At 35.6% G+C, this 16,489-nt stretch overlaps 1 protein-coding gene across 4 annotated transcripts in view; it reads left to right on the top strand.

The window, feature by feature from the left end:
* The window catches only part of LOC117110510, a 37,999-nt gene that overhangs the window by 13,190 nt on the left and 8,320 nt on the right, over positions 1-16,489 (top strand). Inside the window, exons 1-7 of one of the 4 annotated variants that reach the window (XM_033253256.1) lie at positions 14-173; positions 1,050-1,153; positions 2,169-2,642; positions 2,952-3,238; positions 4,272-4,371; positions 11,779-11,948; positions 14,497-14,666. In XM_033253256.1, the coding sequence (XP_033109147.1) occupies positions 1,102-1,153; positions 2,169-2,642; positions 2,952-3,238; positions 4,272-4,371; positions 11,779-11,948; positions 14,497-14,666 (1,253 nt within the window). In that variant the 5' untranslated portion in view covers positions 14-173; positions 1,050-1,101. Of the gene's footprint in view, positions 1-13; positions 174-311; positions 402-1,049; positions 1,154-2,168; positions 2,643-2,951; positions 3,239-4,271; positions 4,372-11,778; positions 11,949-14,496; positions 14,667-16,489 lie in introns of those variants that run through there. The other 3 variants (XM_033253257.1, XM_033253255.1, XM_033253258.1) reach the window with 3 other exon arrangements.

A 16,489-nucleotide genomic window follows, 5' to 3' on the forward strand; every position in this document is an offset into this window, starting at 1 on the left:
TAAAATCAAAATTATGTTTTAACTTTGAACACGATCTTCGTGGATAGGTATTCGTAAAGTAAACACTAAATTGTATGTAGTTGAAACTAATTTTGTGTTCTTACCCTAAATTTCTTCTAAATTTATACACTACAGGAATAAAGGCATGACACATGACATGAAGTTAGAAGCGGGTAATTCAAACCATAGAGACACCAGCGGTCACTGATACGTCTGAACCAATAGAAACCGTTCTTTACATAAGCCAATAGAAATCGTCCATTCCGCTCTACGTCACCAAATCTAATTCACCCGGGCAATTCAAACTATAGTCACCAAATTTACAGTCACTAATCTGTCACCGATAATCCCCTAACCTAACCCTTTTGTTTTCAAATTCAATACCCTCATTAATTTAATGGGTAAGAAGATTCTTTTGTGACTGTAAATCCAGCACTGGCAGACTTATCTCCCTATTGTCTCAATTTTCACTCTCATTGTCACCAATTTCTAAAGAACACACAATAGTGGACTATAAGTTTTAAGGGAACATGACAAACCTAACACGTCACGCTACACACCGCCACTTAATTAATACCACATTTTGTTTTTAATATTTCAATAAACCCTCATATACCCCCTTCATATGCTTCAACCCATTATGTACAAAATAAAATTATTAAAATTATTAATAAATAATTATGAATTATGATGACGTAATATTCTATTGTGCACCTATACCAGCATGTTCTCTACTGTCCCCTACCCCCATCTTAAATAGTTAAAAATAGGGTATTTTAGGTCAAAATTTCAAAGTGCTGTAAAAAAATTGCCCAAGCCCTAGGCATGGGGATTTTTTTTTTACTGAGACACTATAGGGTATGCTGATTCAGAAAAACCAAAAATTAATTTTCCTTTACTTTTTTCCCGCTAAAGTTCATTTCAGCAGTTTTACAACCAGACTGATACTAATTTCACAGATTTCTATATCGTGTCGATTGGTTGTATTGATGTTTATTAACAAAATAGCTAATTTAAACAACCTCATATAAGGCTTTTTGCTTAATTAGATTATTGGAGTTTAGTGTCGGTCTTTTAATTGCATTCAGTACTGTTAATGTGATGGAGCGCATCGGACTATCGTTATACTTTTTCGGACTACTCATCGTCAAAGGTAATTTTAATTATGAAACCATATTAAAGATGAGTATTCGTGATCTGTAATTTCCATTGAGTAAAACTATTGATTGTATAATAATAATAATAATAATAATAATAATAATAATAATAATAATAATAAAATAATAATAATAATAATAATAATAATAATAATAATTATTATTATTATTATATTATTATATATATTATTATTATGTGAGGTCTCACCACGAAATGAGATGCATCGTTGGTGAAATCATATTAAGATATTCATCAAAATAGCTCAAAGTTAAAATTTTTGCAAAATTTTGATTTTAATGTTTTGGAATAACTTTATACTTATATTTTATGATTGTATAATTTTTAAGTGAATTTTCTTACTAAAACAGTGTTCTTTGCACATATTCTATAATTCTAGTCATAATATTTATTTGTATAGGTTAGTTTATCTTTGATGCCGATTTTCTCAAAATGTTTTTCTCATACACCTAAACTTTAAATACTCACATCTCCAGATCTACTTATCCTAGGGAAGCCATTCAAAGACCAAATTAAAGCTTATAATGTGATCTACCCAAATATAATATAAACTCCATTTTTGATTTTCAAGAGACTCCTCTTGTGGTGAGACGTCCCAAATTATTTTTATTATTATCATCATCATCATCATCGTCATCATCATCATCCTCATTATTATTGGCTTTTCCTGCGTTAGCAAAAAAAGCCATGATATTTTGTTTAATTTTTGATTATTTTAATATTTTGCAATTTTTTTTTCTGGCCGGCAGTAACTTTGGTGACTTTCCTTTTTTCTTCAAACTCTGTCAAACCAAAGACCATCTCAAATATGTGCATATTAAGCATTCTTAATTATTTTAGCAGAATCATATAGAATGGGTCATGGGATGGTTGAAATAAAGTAATAGTAGTGGCGATAACGGTTGTTGTTATGTTGTATTATACCAATGTCAAAATTAATAAAGGTGATTTTCGTTGGCCCTGATATTATTTTGGTATGTTTTGTAACACAGATTCACTGGGTAATTGTATTTTTGACGATAGTGATATTCTCAAAGACCGACAATTTTTAGATAGCAATGGTTGGACCATGGCACAAGTCGGTACTCCTATCACGTGTCCGGGATACATCAAAGCTTGGAAATGGTTTCCATCCGAATCTGCAAGTTTTCTTGGGCTAGTGTGGCGGCTCACTAATTCTTCTACTATGGAGTATGAGGTGACAGGGCGTACCGTTTTGCCTGCTGTGGCAGAAACAAACAAAATCAATATTTTCAATCTACCAACTTCTGAATGGATTCCAGTAGAGGCCGGTGATATTGTTGGATTTAAATTTGACCAGGCCCTTATACGTTTTGACTACAACGAAAGTTTTCAGATTGAATTTGCGCAGTCAATTGCCTTTGAAGACATCGTTATTGGTTCTCGACACACGTTAACATACCATACAGGCTTCAGAATTTATTCATTTATGGCAATTTATGAAGGTAAAATAAGTCCTTAGAAACAATATAAACTGTTGTGACTCAGTAATTATTATATGTAAGACAGTGAGGCAGAATGAGAAGCTTTACTATTATTTACTGACGTTTAATTAACATTGACACACTATGCAATAAAAACGCAAAAGTAAAACATTTCCTATACAGAGCTACAATATTAAACGACATGCAACACCATATTTAAGACAACATAAAGGAAATTACTGAAAAAAGGATGTCAAATATCAACTACAATATTTACATATTTTAAATATAAAAACAATAATATGCCTTTATTATCATTATTTCGTACAGAATATGTTAGCAGTCGATATGTTGTTGAAACGAAGTGCAAGCGATCAAACACAATGAAAATAGTTGAACCAGGCGGGATGTTACTGCGTCACGTGATCAAAAGTTTCCAGAGACCGTCTGCCATTTCATGTGTTGTATCTTGTCAGAGGAATACACAATGTATGTCACTCACTTATGAGAAGGAAAACCAAATGTGTCACTTCAATAACGCTAGCAAAGAGGATACGAGTGACTTTATTATTATGGATAATGTTTTGTACTATGAATTTAGCTATGAGGCGATACAGGTAAGATTATGCTTACTTACAAACCTACCTACCTACCTGTTAATTAAAAAGCCTATTTATTTCTAATGTGACGTACATACATACATTACAGGCACAACAGCATGCAGTACGGATTCAGCTACCATTTTTCTTCCTATCAGCATTATAGTGTTTTACCATTCACTATTCCTTGGTTTTACTATATCATTTCTGCTTTATGCACTAAACCTCTCACGCTTGCTTTATGCCGCTTCAAGTCGCTATAGGTGAGTAATTTTCTTCTAGGTTGTGAGTAACAGCGGCGGTGGCTCCAGAAATTTTACCACAAGGGGTCCGACATATTCGACAGTGGGGTCCGAACAGAGGGGCTGACAAAAGCCTCGGTCAGGGAATAAGATTCTCTGGTAGGGTTCAAGGGGAACGTTTTTATGGCTTAGGATGGCCCAAATTGTCCTTTTAGACCACAATTATGGATTGGCAATCAAAATAACGTTACTAGGATAGATAAGTGATTATTCGGGGTGAACGCGGGAGGCTAGTCCGGAGGGGGCGGCGGCGGCGAGTCCTCCCTGCCCCTCCTCCTGCTGGCGCCAACACTGGTAGGTAATGTCCCATCAGGGCAGGTATGTTTTTTCAAGGGTAAGAGAATTGTTCAATAATGGTAGACAATTATCCCCAAGAACGAAGGACGTTTTAGTAGGGGTGGGAATTCTATTCACCGGGGTAAAATAATGAAACATAATTTATAATGCAGTACCACTTTGTTACCAAATTATCAGCGTTGAGTTTGACCGTGTAGAACAAGAGTTTGACACATTTTTGGATTGATTAATATTAATATTGACAGCAATTGTAGCTGTGTGAAAAAGACCCCACGACATTACCAAAATACAGTACTACATGATGCGCTATTACTGTTACTATTATTATTATTAATATGACTATCCAGGTTCTACCACTACCATCAACTGCCGTGCAAGCAATGCGTATTATTTGAATAAGTATATATACATAATAATGTTAAATAATCATTGATTATGTTTATATTCAATAGAATTACGAAACGTGTGAATCTGGTACGGTATACAATGACATCTCGTGCTGGGACACGCGCGTGTGCAGGTGTAACGGCAATAATGGTTGTCCATTTAAAGGTGCGTTAATATTTTGAACATTCTATTAAAAAAAAAAAAGTTAACGTCATCTTGTGAATGGCTGGGATGTAGCGAGAGGTCCCAACTGTAGATGCGCCTATGTAATCTCATTAAAATGCTGTGTTTTATGCTGTTTTAAATAATAATGATAATATTATTAATAAAAAATCTTTACTCAATTGTTTGCATTGTGATGGTGATAATAACAATAACGTCAAAGGAAATGGAGAAACATTATGTTTATATTATTTATACGGAAAGTGTGTCATATTTTGTCCATTTCATTTTTAATGTTGTATTTGTGATAGTGGCAAGCTTGTTGTTGGCCATCTGCCGATTGAGAGTAGCAGGATTAAGGCATGGTTTCTTGCAAACTCAGATGAGAACGTGCTAAAGGTGCAAATTGTCGGGTAAAGAAAATAGTTGGATTAGTCATTCCCGGCCGATTTATTGCCAAAATGTAAGAAAAAGAAAATTGAAAAATACTGTCCAGGGAGCTCTCACCTGCTCTCCAGGAGATAGCCTCATTTTGAAATTTACATGAGAAGAAAATGTGAATCCAATCGGCAGCTCAAGTCATGCCAACCACAGACCCAGGATTGATTCGATTATTGGCTAGCTAAAAAAACATCACTGAACGCCATGATAAACGTCGTGGACACTGACTGACCGATCGACAGATAGATCAACGGACAGACCGACCGACCGACCGACCGCCTGACCGACAATGCTAAGATGCGGAGTTGATGCATCGGACTGAAAATTAAGTCGGTGATGTACTGCACTGTACTGCATGATTGATTTTTTTTTAAAAATCGAGGGAACAGGGGTGGCGCCAGTGGGGGCTGTGGGCCAGAGCCGTAGATAGAGAGAGTTTGGCCAACTTAGCGCATGGACGCCATGTCGTTACCAACCAGCCCAGGCGCATGCGCGCGTATAGCTTTAATGTTTTGTTTTGGTGACAACATGGCCGGACGTTGTCATGTGTAGTTACCAAACGACGTCTCATGAAATCATTGAGCATGCGCAACTAACGGCGCCGGCGAAGAAGTTATGAAATAGAAATTCTTTATATGCAACAATTGAGCATGTGCAACTCAAGCGAAACTATGAAAATGGAAAATGAGAATTCTGGACAAACAACGTCGATGGCCTGCGGTCACGCCTCTATTTTGGCTATTATCGTCATGGATTTGTAATTAAATTATCGCAGATTTCCTGGTCGAACAACAGCATGTTATTTTGCTTATCGTCGTATGTACGTACGTGGATTGACAATTTACATAAACTGACACTAGTGACTAGAGCTGGGCCTAATCCAGCCTAGGCTAAGCCGAAGCATAAATTCGGAGATATGATGGAGTTGTGTCTAGAGGTACGGTACTGTACAGTAGGCTTTCTCAATAATGATAAGGATAGCGTTAACCATTATAGCGACGTACCTTATCCCTAGCCATTTCTTTTATTTTAGTTATCAACGTATCATAAGTCATCATCAGACCAGGGAGTTGTAACTTTTCGCAGACTCCGTGGTTAGACAACAGCAGCAGTTTATTTTTCGAGATGATTATTATTATTATTATTATTATTATTATTATTATTATTATTATTATTATTATTATTATTATTATTATTATTATTATTATTATTATATCAAGAAAATAGCAACACAAAAACAGTAAGGCCTAGCCAGTCTATAAAGCTGAAGCATAAACTCCCCCATTATGAAGTTAATTATCTATAATAACTCTATAGTTCGAAAAAACCAAGTAAAATAATAAAAATAAAAGAATATATTAGAAATATTGAGTACAAATAAAATAATAATTAATAATAATAATGATAATAGGAGTAAGAAAACAAGCTAATAGAAACCGAACTATATCTCCAGCCAGCGGTGGGCAAACTCGATTACACCAAGATTTTGATCCGGCCCACAAAACATTGATAAAAAATAAATCGTTTCCGGAAAATTGTCAGCACTTACAGAAAAAAATGTTTCTGTTAATAGAAACACGACCACCTACTCTGGCATTTTTAGCAAGAGCAGTCGCGTATCCAGGATTTGAGGAAGAGGGTACTGAAGGAGAGAGTCCGGATCGAGCTGAGGTGCGAAAACTTTCAGTATTTTGTACCTCCAGAAGCCCAGAAATAGCTATTAAACTATCATTTTAACTTGTTTTTAATTGAAAAAAATAAGTTTTCAACAAAAACGAATTAATTGTTTTAATTGTGTTATGAATTGAAGCTTCAATTCACCCGTAGAGACAGGCAGACGTTGGCGGGTCAGTACTTTACTGGCTGGGGATGCCCAGCTTAGGCGGGCGGATACTGACCAGTAGGATGCGATGATTCTTCCCACCGTCGGATGTAACACGTGGCGCCCATGCACAACGCCAATTTAGCTGCATAGCCTGGGCAGTGATATGGACCCCTAGACTTGCCCGGCATCTTGGTCTCCCTCTCGACTTTGCTGGCTGTGTCTAGAGGAAAAGCGATGCTTCTACGTCTAGAGTCAGTTTGGTTGTAGAAGTTGCCAGAGGATGCATCCATAACACCAACCGCCTAACGGGGCTCCACCTTTGGCCTTCCTGAGCCTGACCCACAAGGCAGTGGGTGCTTTCACTGTTACCTGGTGCTATTTAATCCATATCTGGAGCTTTGTTGATGGACGTCAGGGTATATCCACAGGCCGATGGACCGTGCATGTCGCATCTCTGAGGGCTATAGGCTCCTCCGAGATCCCTTGTGGTTCGGCCTGAGTTCTCAAGACACCCAGTGTACCATGTGTTGCCACGAGGAGGCACCACGAGAGTCTTGGTGACGCAGAGGCTATGTACTGGCATGAGAGATTTAAGGCCAACTCAGACAGTGTCGGCCGATGCAGCCCGACCCGATTTATCGTCGGGGACAGTCTTAAGCCGTCATGAGAAATATTAAACATGTTTAATATTCTACGTCGCGACTGCCCCCGACGCGATTTTTTTCCCGTACGAAACATTTGCATGAAGTTCCACTCGGGTTGTCTCGACTGACTCGACTCGAAAAATCGCAATTCTGGAGGTCAAAATGTCATCAACCAAGATAAACGTCTACAAAACTTCTGAGATACATGATTGCTGCTCGCTGTCTGATTTTGAAAAAAAAAAACACATTGCCATTCTAATATAATAAGTCGTTTAAAACGACATATGTATTATTTGATTTCGCTGCACGAATAATAAAAAGTGTTAGGCCCTATTTGAATTTGAGTTTCATACTGTGAAAATTTTTATTTTTTAGTTGGCCGCGGTTTCGGATTGTTTAACCTATGTCATGACGAATTCGAGTCAACTCGGCCCCAATTTACTGTGTACGATATTTATTGAATATTTACCAAGAGATTTGAATGCAAAGCCAAAATTAAAGTGTTTTTAAATCGTCGCCTTTGTTATTTCGTTTCATTTACATGCACTTACAATAATTAAAACTGCATTAATAAAAATATATTAAAATGATATTAATAAAAATTATATAAAGGTATATAGAATAACTAATAATAATAACAATATAAAATTTGGGCCAAGTTGACTTGGGGTTGGTTGACATGGGGCCGTGTTGACTTGGGGCCGAGATGACTGGGGCCGAGTTGACCTGCTTCTGCCTAGAATTACTAAAAGTTAAGACAGGGATGGATTTAGGCCTAATATAGTATACCGTACTGTAGGTGCTTCTTGATTACAAGGCTTAGGCTAAGTTAATTAATGGCGACATTATATATGGTTATTTATAATTATTATTATTGTTAATATTATTGTTATTAATATTATTGTTATTATTAATTAAATATTAATTACATTACAAGGCTAAGGCCAAGTTCATTAATGCCTGAGTGATACATATTAATTTATTATATATATATTTTTTACTCACTGTCCCATTTTAATTTCATGTTTTAAATTTGTTCAAAATTTCAGTCAATGGCATGCGAAGCGTGACTGTTGTGTCAGGCCTAGGAACCTAGTCTGGCGGAAGGTGGGGGGTGGAGGCTAGCAGGTAGGACCTAACTCAGCTTGGAACTAGGCCGTTCCACTAGACCCATTATTTAGCCTCTTTTGCTCTAGTCTTTGATAGGAATGTACCTATTTACCACTACTACTATTATAGAAGGGGGTACTAGCTGTTGTTGTTGTAGTACATTTGATAACAAACATACAAGAAGCTCACGGTTAGTTACAGACGTAGCCTACATCCCATAAATCGGTAAGATTGTATAGGCCTGCCGTAGGTAAATAAAGAACAGTACAGTAAAGGTAATAGAATACTCGAGCGTCACGACATTGCGAAGTGCATGCTCTTGTTCGTATATCAAACTCGAGTCGAATCAATCCGAGACGGCCCGAGTGGAGTTTCATGTAAATGTTTCGTACGGAAAAAAAAATTGCGCCCCCGACGCACAATATCGCGTCTGCGTTTAACTCACACAGACCCGACGCGACAACAAATCGCGTCGGGCTGCGTCGTACGACGCTGTCAGAGTATGATAATAATAATAATAATAATAATAATAATAATAATAATAATAATAATAATAATAATAATAATAATAATAATAATAATAATAATAATAATAATAATAATAATAATAATAATTCGAAAGTTGGAATATTTAAGTAAGGATTTGTATTAATTTGACAAAGAATTTCTTTAGAATTGTAACCCTGAAGAGGGGAGCAGGCGCTCCCGAAAATTTGGTTTTTTAAATAAAATATATGCTTCAAAGTAGTCACCTTGTGAAGAATGTTATTTCTGTTCTGCTTACTTATTTTATATATATATTGAAGCATACGTGGATTGGATATCTTTTGATCATCACCAACATGTTATTTAGAACATAAAAGAAAATAGATGTGTTTCTATAGGACGATGTATATTTTTCAAATAACATTTCTTTTGGAAAATTATTTTTATGATCATGCATATTAAACTGTCATTTGGACATATTATTATTGGTCTTTTACCAAAAGTATACACACACAACAATATAGAAGATTGCATTCAGGGATCGAATTACGGTTAATCGATAAGAATAGAAAAACACAATCAAAATGTGCATACATTTGATAAATTCAGATTTAGGAAACAGAAAAGGCCCCATTACGAATTATTATGTATACGGAAGCACCTAAGTGCCATTCGTCTTGACGACTTGTCAAGATAATTTATGTTGTCAAGTCGACATAATATACATATCATGTCGACATGGCGAGATAGATTATCTTGACAAGTCGACATACTAAAAATTGTATGTTGTCATGGCAAGATAGATTATCTTGACAAGTCGACATAATACATATGGTATGTTGTCATGGCGAGATATATTATCTTGACAAGTCGACATAGTAAAAATTGTATGTTGTCATGGCAAGATATATATATATATATATATATATATATATATATATATATAGATATGTATATTATGTCGACTTGACAACATAAATTATCTTGACAAGTCGTCAAGTCGAATGGCACTTAGGTGCTTCCGTATATGTACACCATAACATCGATAAAAAGATAAAACCTAAAAATCCCAATCACAATACAGAATTTAACAAATTTATATTTACAAAACACGAAAACTAAATCCGCCAAAAAAGGTCACTGCAAAAACAGGCAAGAGAAACACACTATTCACTGGAATGCCTAGCCAACAACCATTTGTTATTATCAGCCATTGAAAATCAATAAAGTAATGATATTAGTTTAAAAAAAACATAAAGAAAACAAACAGAATAGTAACATTATGAAAATTAAAGTGAAAAAAACTGCTCAACTGAAGGGAAAGAAAAACAATGAATACGATTTGCATTATAAATGTATTGTATACAAATATATTATCAAAACGATATCGATTTAATCAAGAAATTATATGTGTAGCAGAATACGAAGCTTGCTGATATCGCACTGCACGCCTGACTGGGTTCGTCGGCGTGTTTAAGCAAGGGTCTGCACACCTCATGCTCCTTCTATTTATGCATATTTTATACACACCATACAGGGTTTATGACGTGCATGAAACAAAATTTTTGAAAACTTAATTATCCAGTGCTTTAAAATAGCCAATATTTACTACTTGCCTATATAAAATGAAAATATATTTCACACAGTGCTAATATTTTGTTTTTAAGACCTACCTTGGTTTAACACAGGGGAAATACGATTTTTCCCATCATGCTTTTCTTAGTATAATGTAAATCCTCGCATAAACTCCGGTCTCGAATAAGCAATACCCTCGAATAACCGCCGCATCAAACGTGATTTTTTTTTCTTTCTCTGAGCCCCGCTCTCGAATAAGCGCCGCGTTGCTTAAGTGAGAGCACAATAAGACCTTGTGTGTAATTAAACAATTTACAAACAGGGTTTTAAATACAATGAATACAGTGTTTAAATGAATAATAATACAATGAAGACACAAGCATATTTTTTATAAACGTTTATTTACGATGATTTAGAGCTTATGAATGGCATACCAAACTATTGAATGACCCATAAAATAAACCCTCCAAGTTTTTTTCTTCTTTAGTTTGTTGAAAGACCATAATCAAAGCTGAAATAATTATTTCTCTCTCAATTTTGTTTTACTTCACGATACCTCGCAAAAAAATTGTCTACTGAAAGTAATTTCAGAATGAAAAAGTTAATCGTAATATGAACAGAAAAAAACCCCCCAAAATGTCCCAAATATAGAAGTGCGGGTAATATAGGTCCACGGGAATACGTGAGATAGGTAAAGCTAGGTTCACACCAGAGCCCGGATCCGGTCCGGTGCCCGGACAAATACTGGATTCAGTTGTAAAAATAGGACAGTTCACATCAAATTCGTACGATTTCCAACTCCGGATCGGGAGCCATTTCTATCGTGAAATCGTAATTTTTTTCGTTAGACCAATCAGCATACGTGCTTTGACCTCGGATAACCATGTTCTGCACGCGATGTGAATGCAGCGTTTAAAAAACGTAACAACTCACGGTTTGTTTTCCGGGCTCCGGACCCGATCCGGGTTCGATGTGAACATAGCCTTATATGGGAACGCCGCAGCGCTTATTTGAAGTACTTCTGAGCATGTGCAGAACTTGCCTACACACAACAACGATCTCAGCCCCAGGCGTGCAGTGTGAGATCAGCGAGCTTCTTATCCTGGTACACATGTAAGGCCATGATTTAATGACATTGATATTGGCAGACATATCCAAGGTCAACTATTGTAAGTGAACATTATAATAATTTGTAAAATGTATACATGATCCCAATGTTCCTAGAAGTAATAGAAATGTCATTACATATCAACTCACAGATTGGTTCTTTAAAAATTTAAATGCATTAATAAATCGCATAATAAATCCATTATTTAATTGTGTTTGCAGACTGGAACTTGGTATTCAAGGGCGTGGCAGGAACCGGATCTGCTATTTATACAGCCTTTGTCGATGGAACTGGAACATCAGAAACCGATGAGGCGGCATCGTTTGATTCACTGCTGAACTTTAGATCGAATCAACCCTTGGTCGACTGGTCATCACTGCAAATCACGCAGGTATGTATCAGTTAAAAAATAATAATAGGTAGTTTACGCCGCACGACGTTAACCTTAACTTTAACGTTAGTACCCAACATACAACGCGATAGCTCCGCCCCTTTTTGTAAACAAATCGAAATACGTATGCGCAAACCCGTAACGTACGTGAAATCCTGAAATCAACATACTCCGCATAGCAAGATGAATAAATTATGACGTCATCGTTAACGTTAAGGTTAACGTCTTGCGGCGAAAACTACCTAATATCTAGTACACTACGTGATTGTCGTAGAACATGGCGTGCTTTTGGGGGGTTCATGTGATGCTCTTTTACGAACAAACTGAGGGAATATGGAACCCTTAAACACAAAAATGATATATTTCAACATTTTACTAAGAATAATACTAATATTTACACATGATATTTAAAGAACTAATCATTACCTTTAATGATCAAATTATAACAAAATCTCTTTAATTAATAAGTAAACGACAACAGTCGGAGAGCCGCGTTGGTCACGCATCATTAACTTCATTCATTGTGAGGGCGCATGTCATGGATAATGGCCGAAATTTAACAACTTTTTATGTGTTGAAAATGTGGTTATTTTGGCACTAAATGTTATTAAAAAAACTAGTTTGAATAACTAAACTACAAGTTTAAATGATGATTAAAACTACGATTTCGGTTCAATAATTTTTTGGTTTCGAAAAATATCGATATTTTAGGCTTCAATTCAACATACGATATTTTTACAAAATGGAAGGCCAAAACTCATTAAATTTCACATTTTCTACACTAGAGTAAAGTGATATAGGCCTATGTACAAGAATAATTTTCCACATTTGTAAAGAATGTTAAACAAAATAAGAACATTTTGTGCCTGACATTGGCAAAAAAAAAAAAATAATTATGCTGATCCTGGGAAAGATTTTACTTGCTCTTACAAAAAAAGTGTACTGTCACATTACTTGCAAGTTATATAGTATTGGTTATAATTACAGTACATGAGATCTGTTTACTTAAAAATTAGAATATTTTATTTTCACAAAAATAAATACTGCATTTCTTCATTATAGTAGCAGTAAATTAATTTACATTAAATATTAAACATTATTAACAACCATAATGACTATAGATAGGCCTATTTAATTATGCACCACTTTCAGTATACATGTACCATTCAACTACAAAACACATCGATATATACTACGATGTACACATCTCCATGTTGGGCTGAGTATCGAAGTAGAAACGTATTTCTAGTCAATATATCTCCTGAAAAATAGAAATATCATATTAGATTTTAAAAAAAAATGTGTATACTAAAAATACAATCAAATTAGACCAAAGTAACTGGCCAATATTTGTATCATGATGTTGAATTGATAGAAGTTGTAACTATACTCTATCTATTTACATAAATAGCCTGGCCTTTTTTTAAACTTACATAGGCCTATATTGTGTACATAGGTTTAATATTTAATAATATTATTATATTAATAATAATTCCCTGTTGCTTTTTTAATGTAAACATTTGTCTTCCATACAGCCACTTTTTAACATATTTTTTTTAAATTATAAAAACTTAAGCTTGGTTTTCCTAGCTTGCCTCCTCCGAGAAAGGCTGTGAGTATACAGTACTGTAGTTTATGCACTCACGGCCTAGTATAGGCCTGCTTGAGTGCAACCATGACTCACACCACAGCCACACAGCCCGCGGCAGTGCATCGAGCACCGCCGTGCATTAGCAAAACACGTGAAATTATGATCCTTTGTGTCTACTGGGCTAAGAATTAACTATAAGGCCCCACCCACTCTTGACCGTCACCCTCAATACACTGTACACAATAAAGTAACACATGATCAGATATAGTGTGATTCGTTCGTGATTTATTACGACAAAAGGCAAATGGACCGTCGCACACGATCGGTCCCTAAATTAATTTCCATAGTAAAAATTCTTAAAAAGTGGCCAACAAGCCAAGCGGCAAGGGGCCGTAGCGCCCTAGTGTATTGGAGGAGGAAGGGGTGGCAGGCGGGAAAAAGAATTTCCAAGGAGTTATCGGTGCACGGAGCGAGGTAATTACAATCCGCAACGAGAAAAGGGGTCCGGTTATGATTCCATACGAGGAAATGCAATAGGTTGAAATTATTACGCCGACCGAGTGACACCAATTGGGGTGTACCGTACCTACGCACCTTGACACAAAGTGTTTTTCCGCTGGTGTCGGAAAATTTATTTGTGTCTACTGGGCTAAGAATTAACTATAAGGCCCCACCCACTCTTGACCGTCACCCTCAATACACTGTAAACAATAAAGTAACACATGATCAGATATAGTGTGGTTCGGTCGTGATTTATTACGACAAAAGGCAAATGGACCGTCGCACACGATCGGTCCCTAAATTAATTTCCATAGTAAAAATTCTTAAAAAGTGGCAAACAATTAGCCAAGCGGCAGGGTGCACTATTTATAATAATGATTATTTCCTATTGAAGTGAGTTGATGACTTACAATTGGTAAATTTTTTTTTTATCTTAAACCACTACTGTAATTGCAGGTGAAACTGACGTTGTTTTCGGAATCTGCTGATGAATTATTATCGTTGATATTTGACGGAGTTGGCTCTGATAAAACCTCATGGTATGCTCTGGATAGGTTGATAATTTCACCATGGACAGACTTAACAACAAGTGTGTCACACAATTGCTTCAGCATATACGGCGAGAGGTAAGTCTTGTCTTTTGTTTATCGTAGCTTGTAAACAGCAATACCATGGGGGCGCAGCCAAGGTAAAATTTGTGGGGTGAGGGAAGGTTGAAACATTGTGAGCACAGCAAGCAACTAGCCTGGGGTGGGGGCAGGAAGCTGGCAAGATAAACATTTGAGGTACGTGATAAAAGATGGAATTGAGAAGTTTCGCCAAGTAAATTTTTATAAAACCTCTAACAAAATGTAAATTGAATGGATAATAATAAATATTATACTATACTAATACATTCAAATTATCTAACAAGTTGAACAGTCAGTTAGACGCGGCAATGGTGCACCGTTAGCTGCACTAATATTATAGGTTTAAGCAACACTATTAAAGAAAATAATATAAAAGCGATAGTCATATAAATGGACCTACATTTTTTCACGTCGAAGAAAATTCTTGCAGTAGGTAAAAGAACAATAGTTAAGACCTTTATAAAAAGGCCTTCATTGGAGGTTCATGATTATACAATCATTACTCTTTGTTGGTAGAACCAGGGAAGAGTGACTCTTCACACCAAATTCATTTTTTTCAACATTGCGTTCATCCTGATATTCTATAAAAACACAAATCTAAACATTGACAATAAAGGGATAACAGAGGGTAACCTTTTAACCTGGTAGGCCTGTTTTTGAAGAGGTCAATGGGTTACACTTTTAAGTTAGTCCTTTACGGGAGGTAAATCATAAGAAAAATCCAAAAGTCCTAGGATGGCAGGTCTCCACTTTTTCTTGTTTGTAATATTTATTTTCATCCGAGAATGCAGTTTTAATTTTGGAAATCAAAAAGTGGTAGAAGTCGCTTACGGGAGCTGGTGGCTTACGAGAGGGATCAAATGCATTGATTAGATAGAGAGAACAAACGTGACCATTATTATGAGAGTGGACGTTATGTAAGGTGATCGCATACGGAAGGTGTTTTGCACAGGGAAGTTAAACTGAACTATACCATGAGTGAAGAGTTAATTTACACTCTTTCCTGATTATATCAAATAATACTGTAATATATTACAGTGTTTTTATTTGTTACTTCGATACTGGTAACCAAAGAGTTACCCTGATTGTAGCAAAATTTTATTATTATTATTATTATTATTATTATTATTATTATTATTATTATTATTATTATTATTATTATTATTATTATTATTATTATTATTATTATTATTATTATTTCAACTTTAATTATTACTGTACAGTACGCACAGCATTCGAGATTTCTAGATGACACGGCGTGTGTGTCGGGTCTGAGGCAAGGGTCACTTAGATAGTCTGTCAACCATAATAAAAGGAGAATGGCTTAAATATCATATATCATGTGTTTACACATTTCCGATTATTTACTACTATAAACGGGATTTTTTTTGAAACTATGCTTAATTTGAGGGGCAGAGGTCAGGACCCCTCGACCCCACCTCCTATGGCTTCGCCCCTGAATGCTCGTCTTTTTAATTCTTCCCACAAGCAAGTTAATGATTCGATTTCTGCAGCCTAGGCTTATGGTGGATCGTGTTATAAAATTAATCCCTGTTATAATTTTAAAATAATCAAACAAGGAACTTAAAAGAATCAAGATTATCAATAAATTACGCAAGAACAAGGACGTTGTTATTACCAAAGTCTTGATAAAGGCAATGTAGAAGTTATTATAACATTTGAATTATGAACATCACCAGTGACACCAGCACATTTATCAGATTTTGATTAAATTTTAATGTGTGGACAACACGTTATATCGTCATTGCGGACTTATAAAATCCGCATACGCCTTAAAACTAAAAGAAAATGCATACATT

This window comes from Anneissia japonica, unplaced genomic scaffold (assembly GCF_011630105.1).
Source record: "Anneissia japonica isolate Jap-2015-1 unplaced genomic scaffold, ASM1163010v1 scaffold3040_len1308831_cov196, whole genome shotgun sequence".
Taxonomy (NCBI): domain Eukaryota; kingdom Metazoa; phylum Echinodermata; class Crinoidea; order Comatulida; family Comatulidae; genus Anneissia; species Anneissia japonica.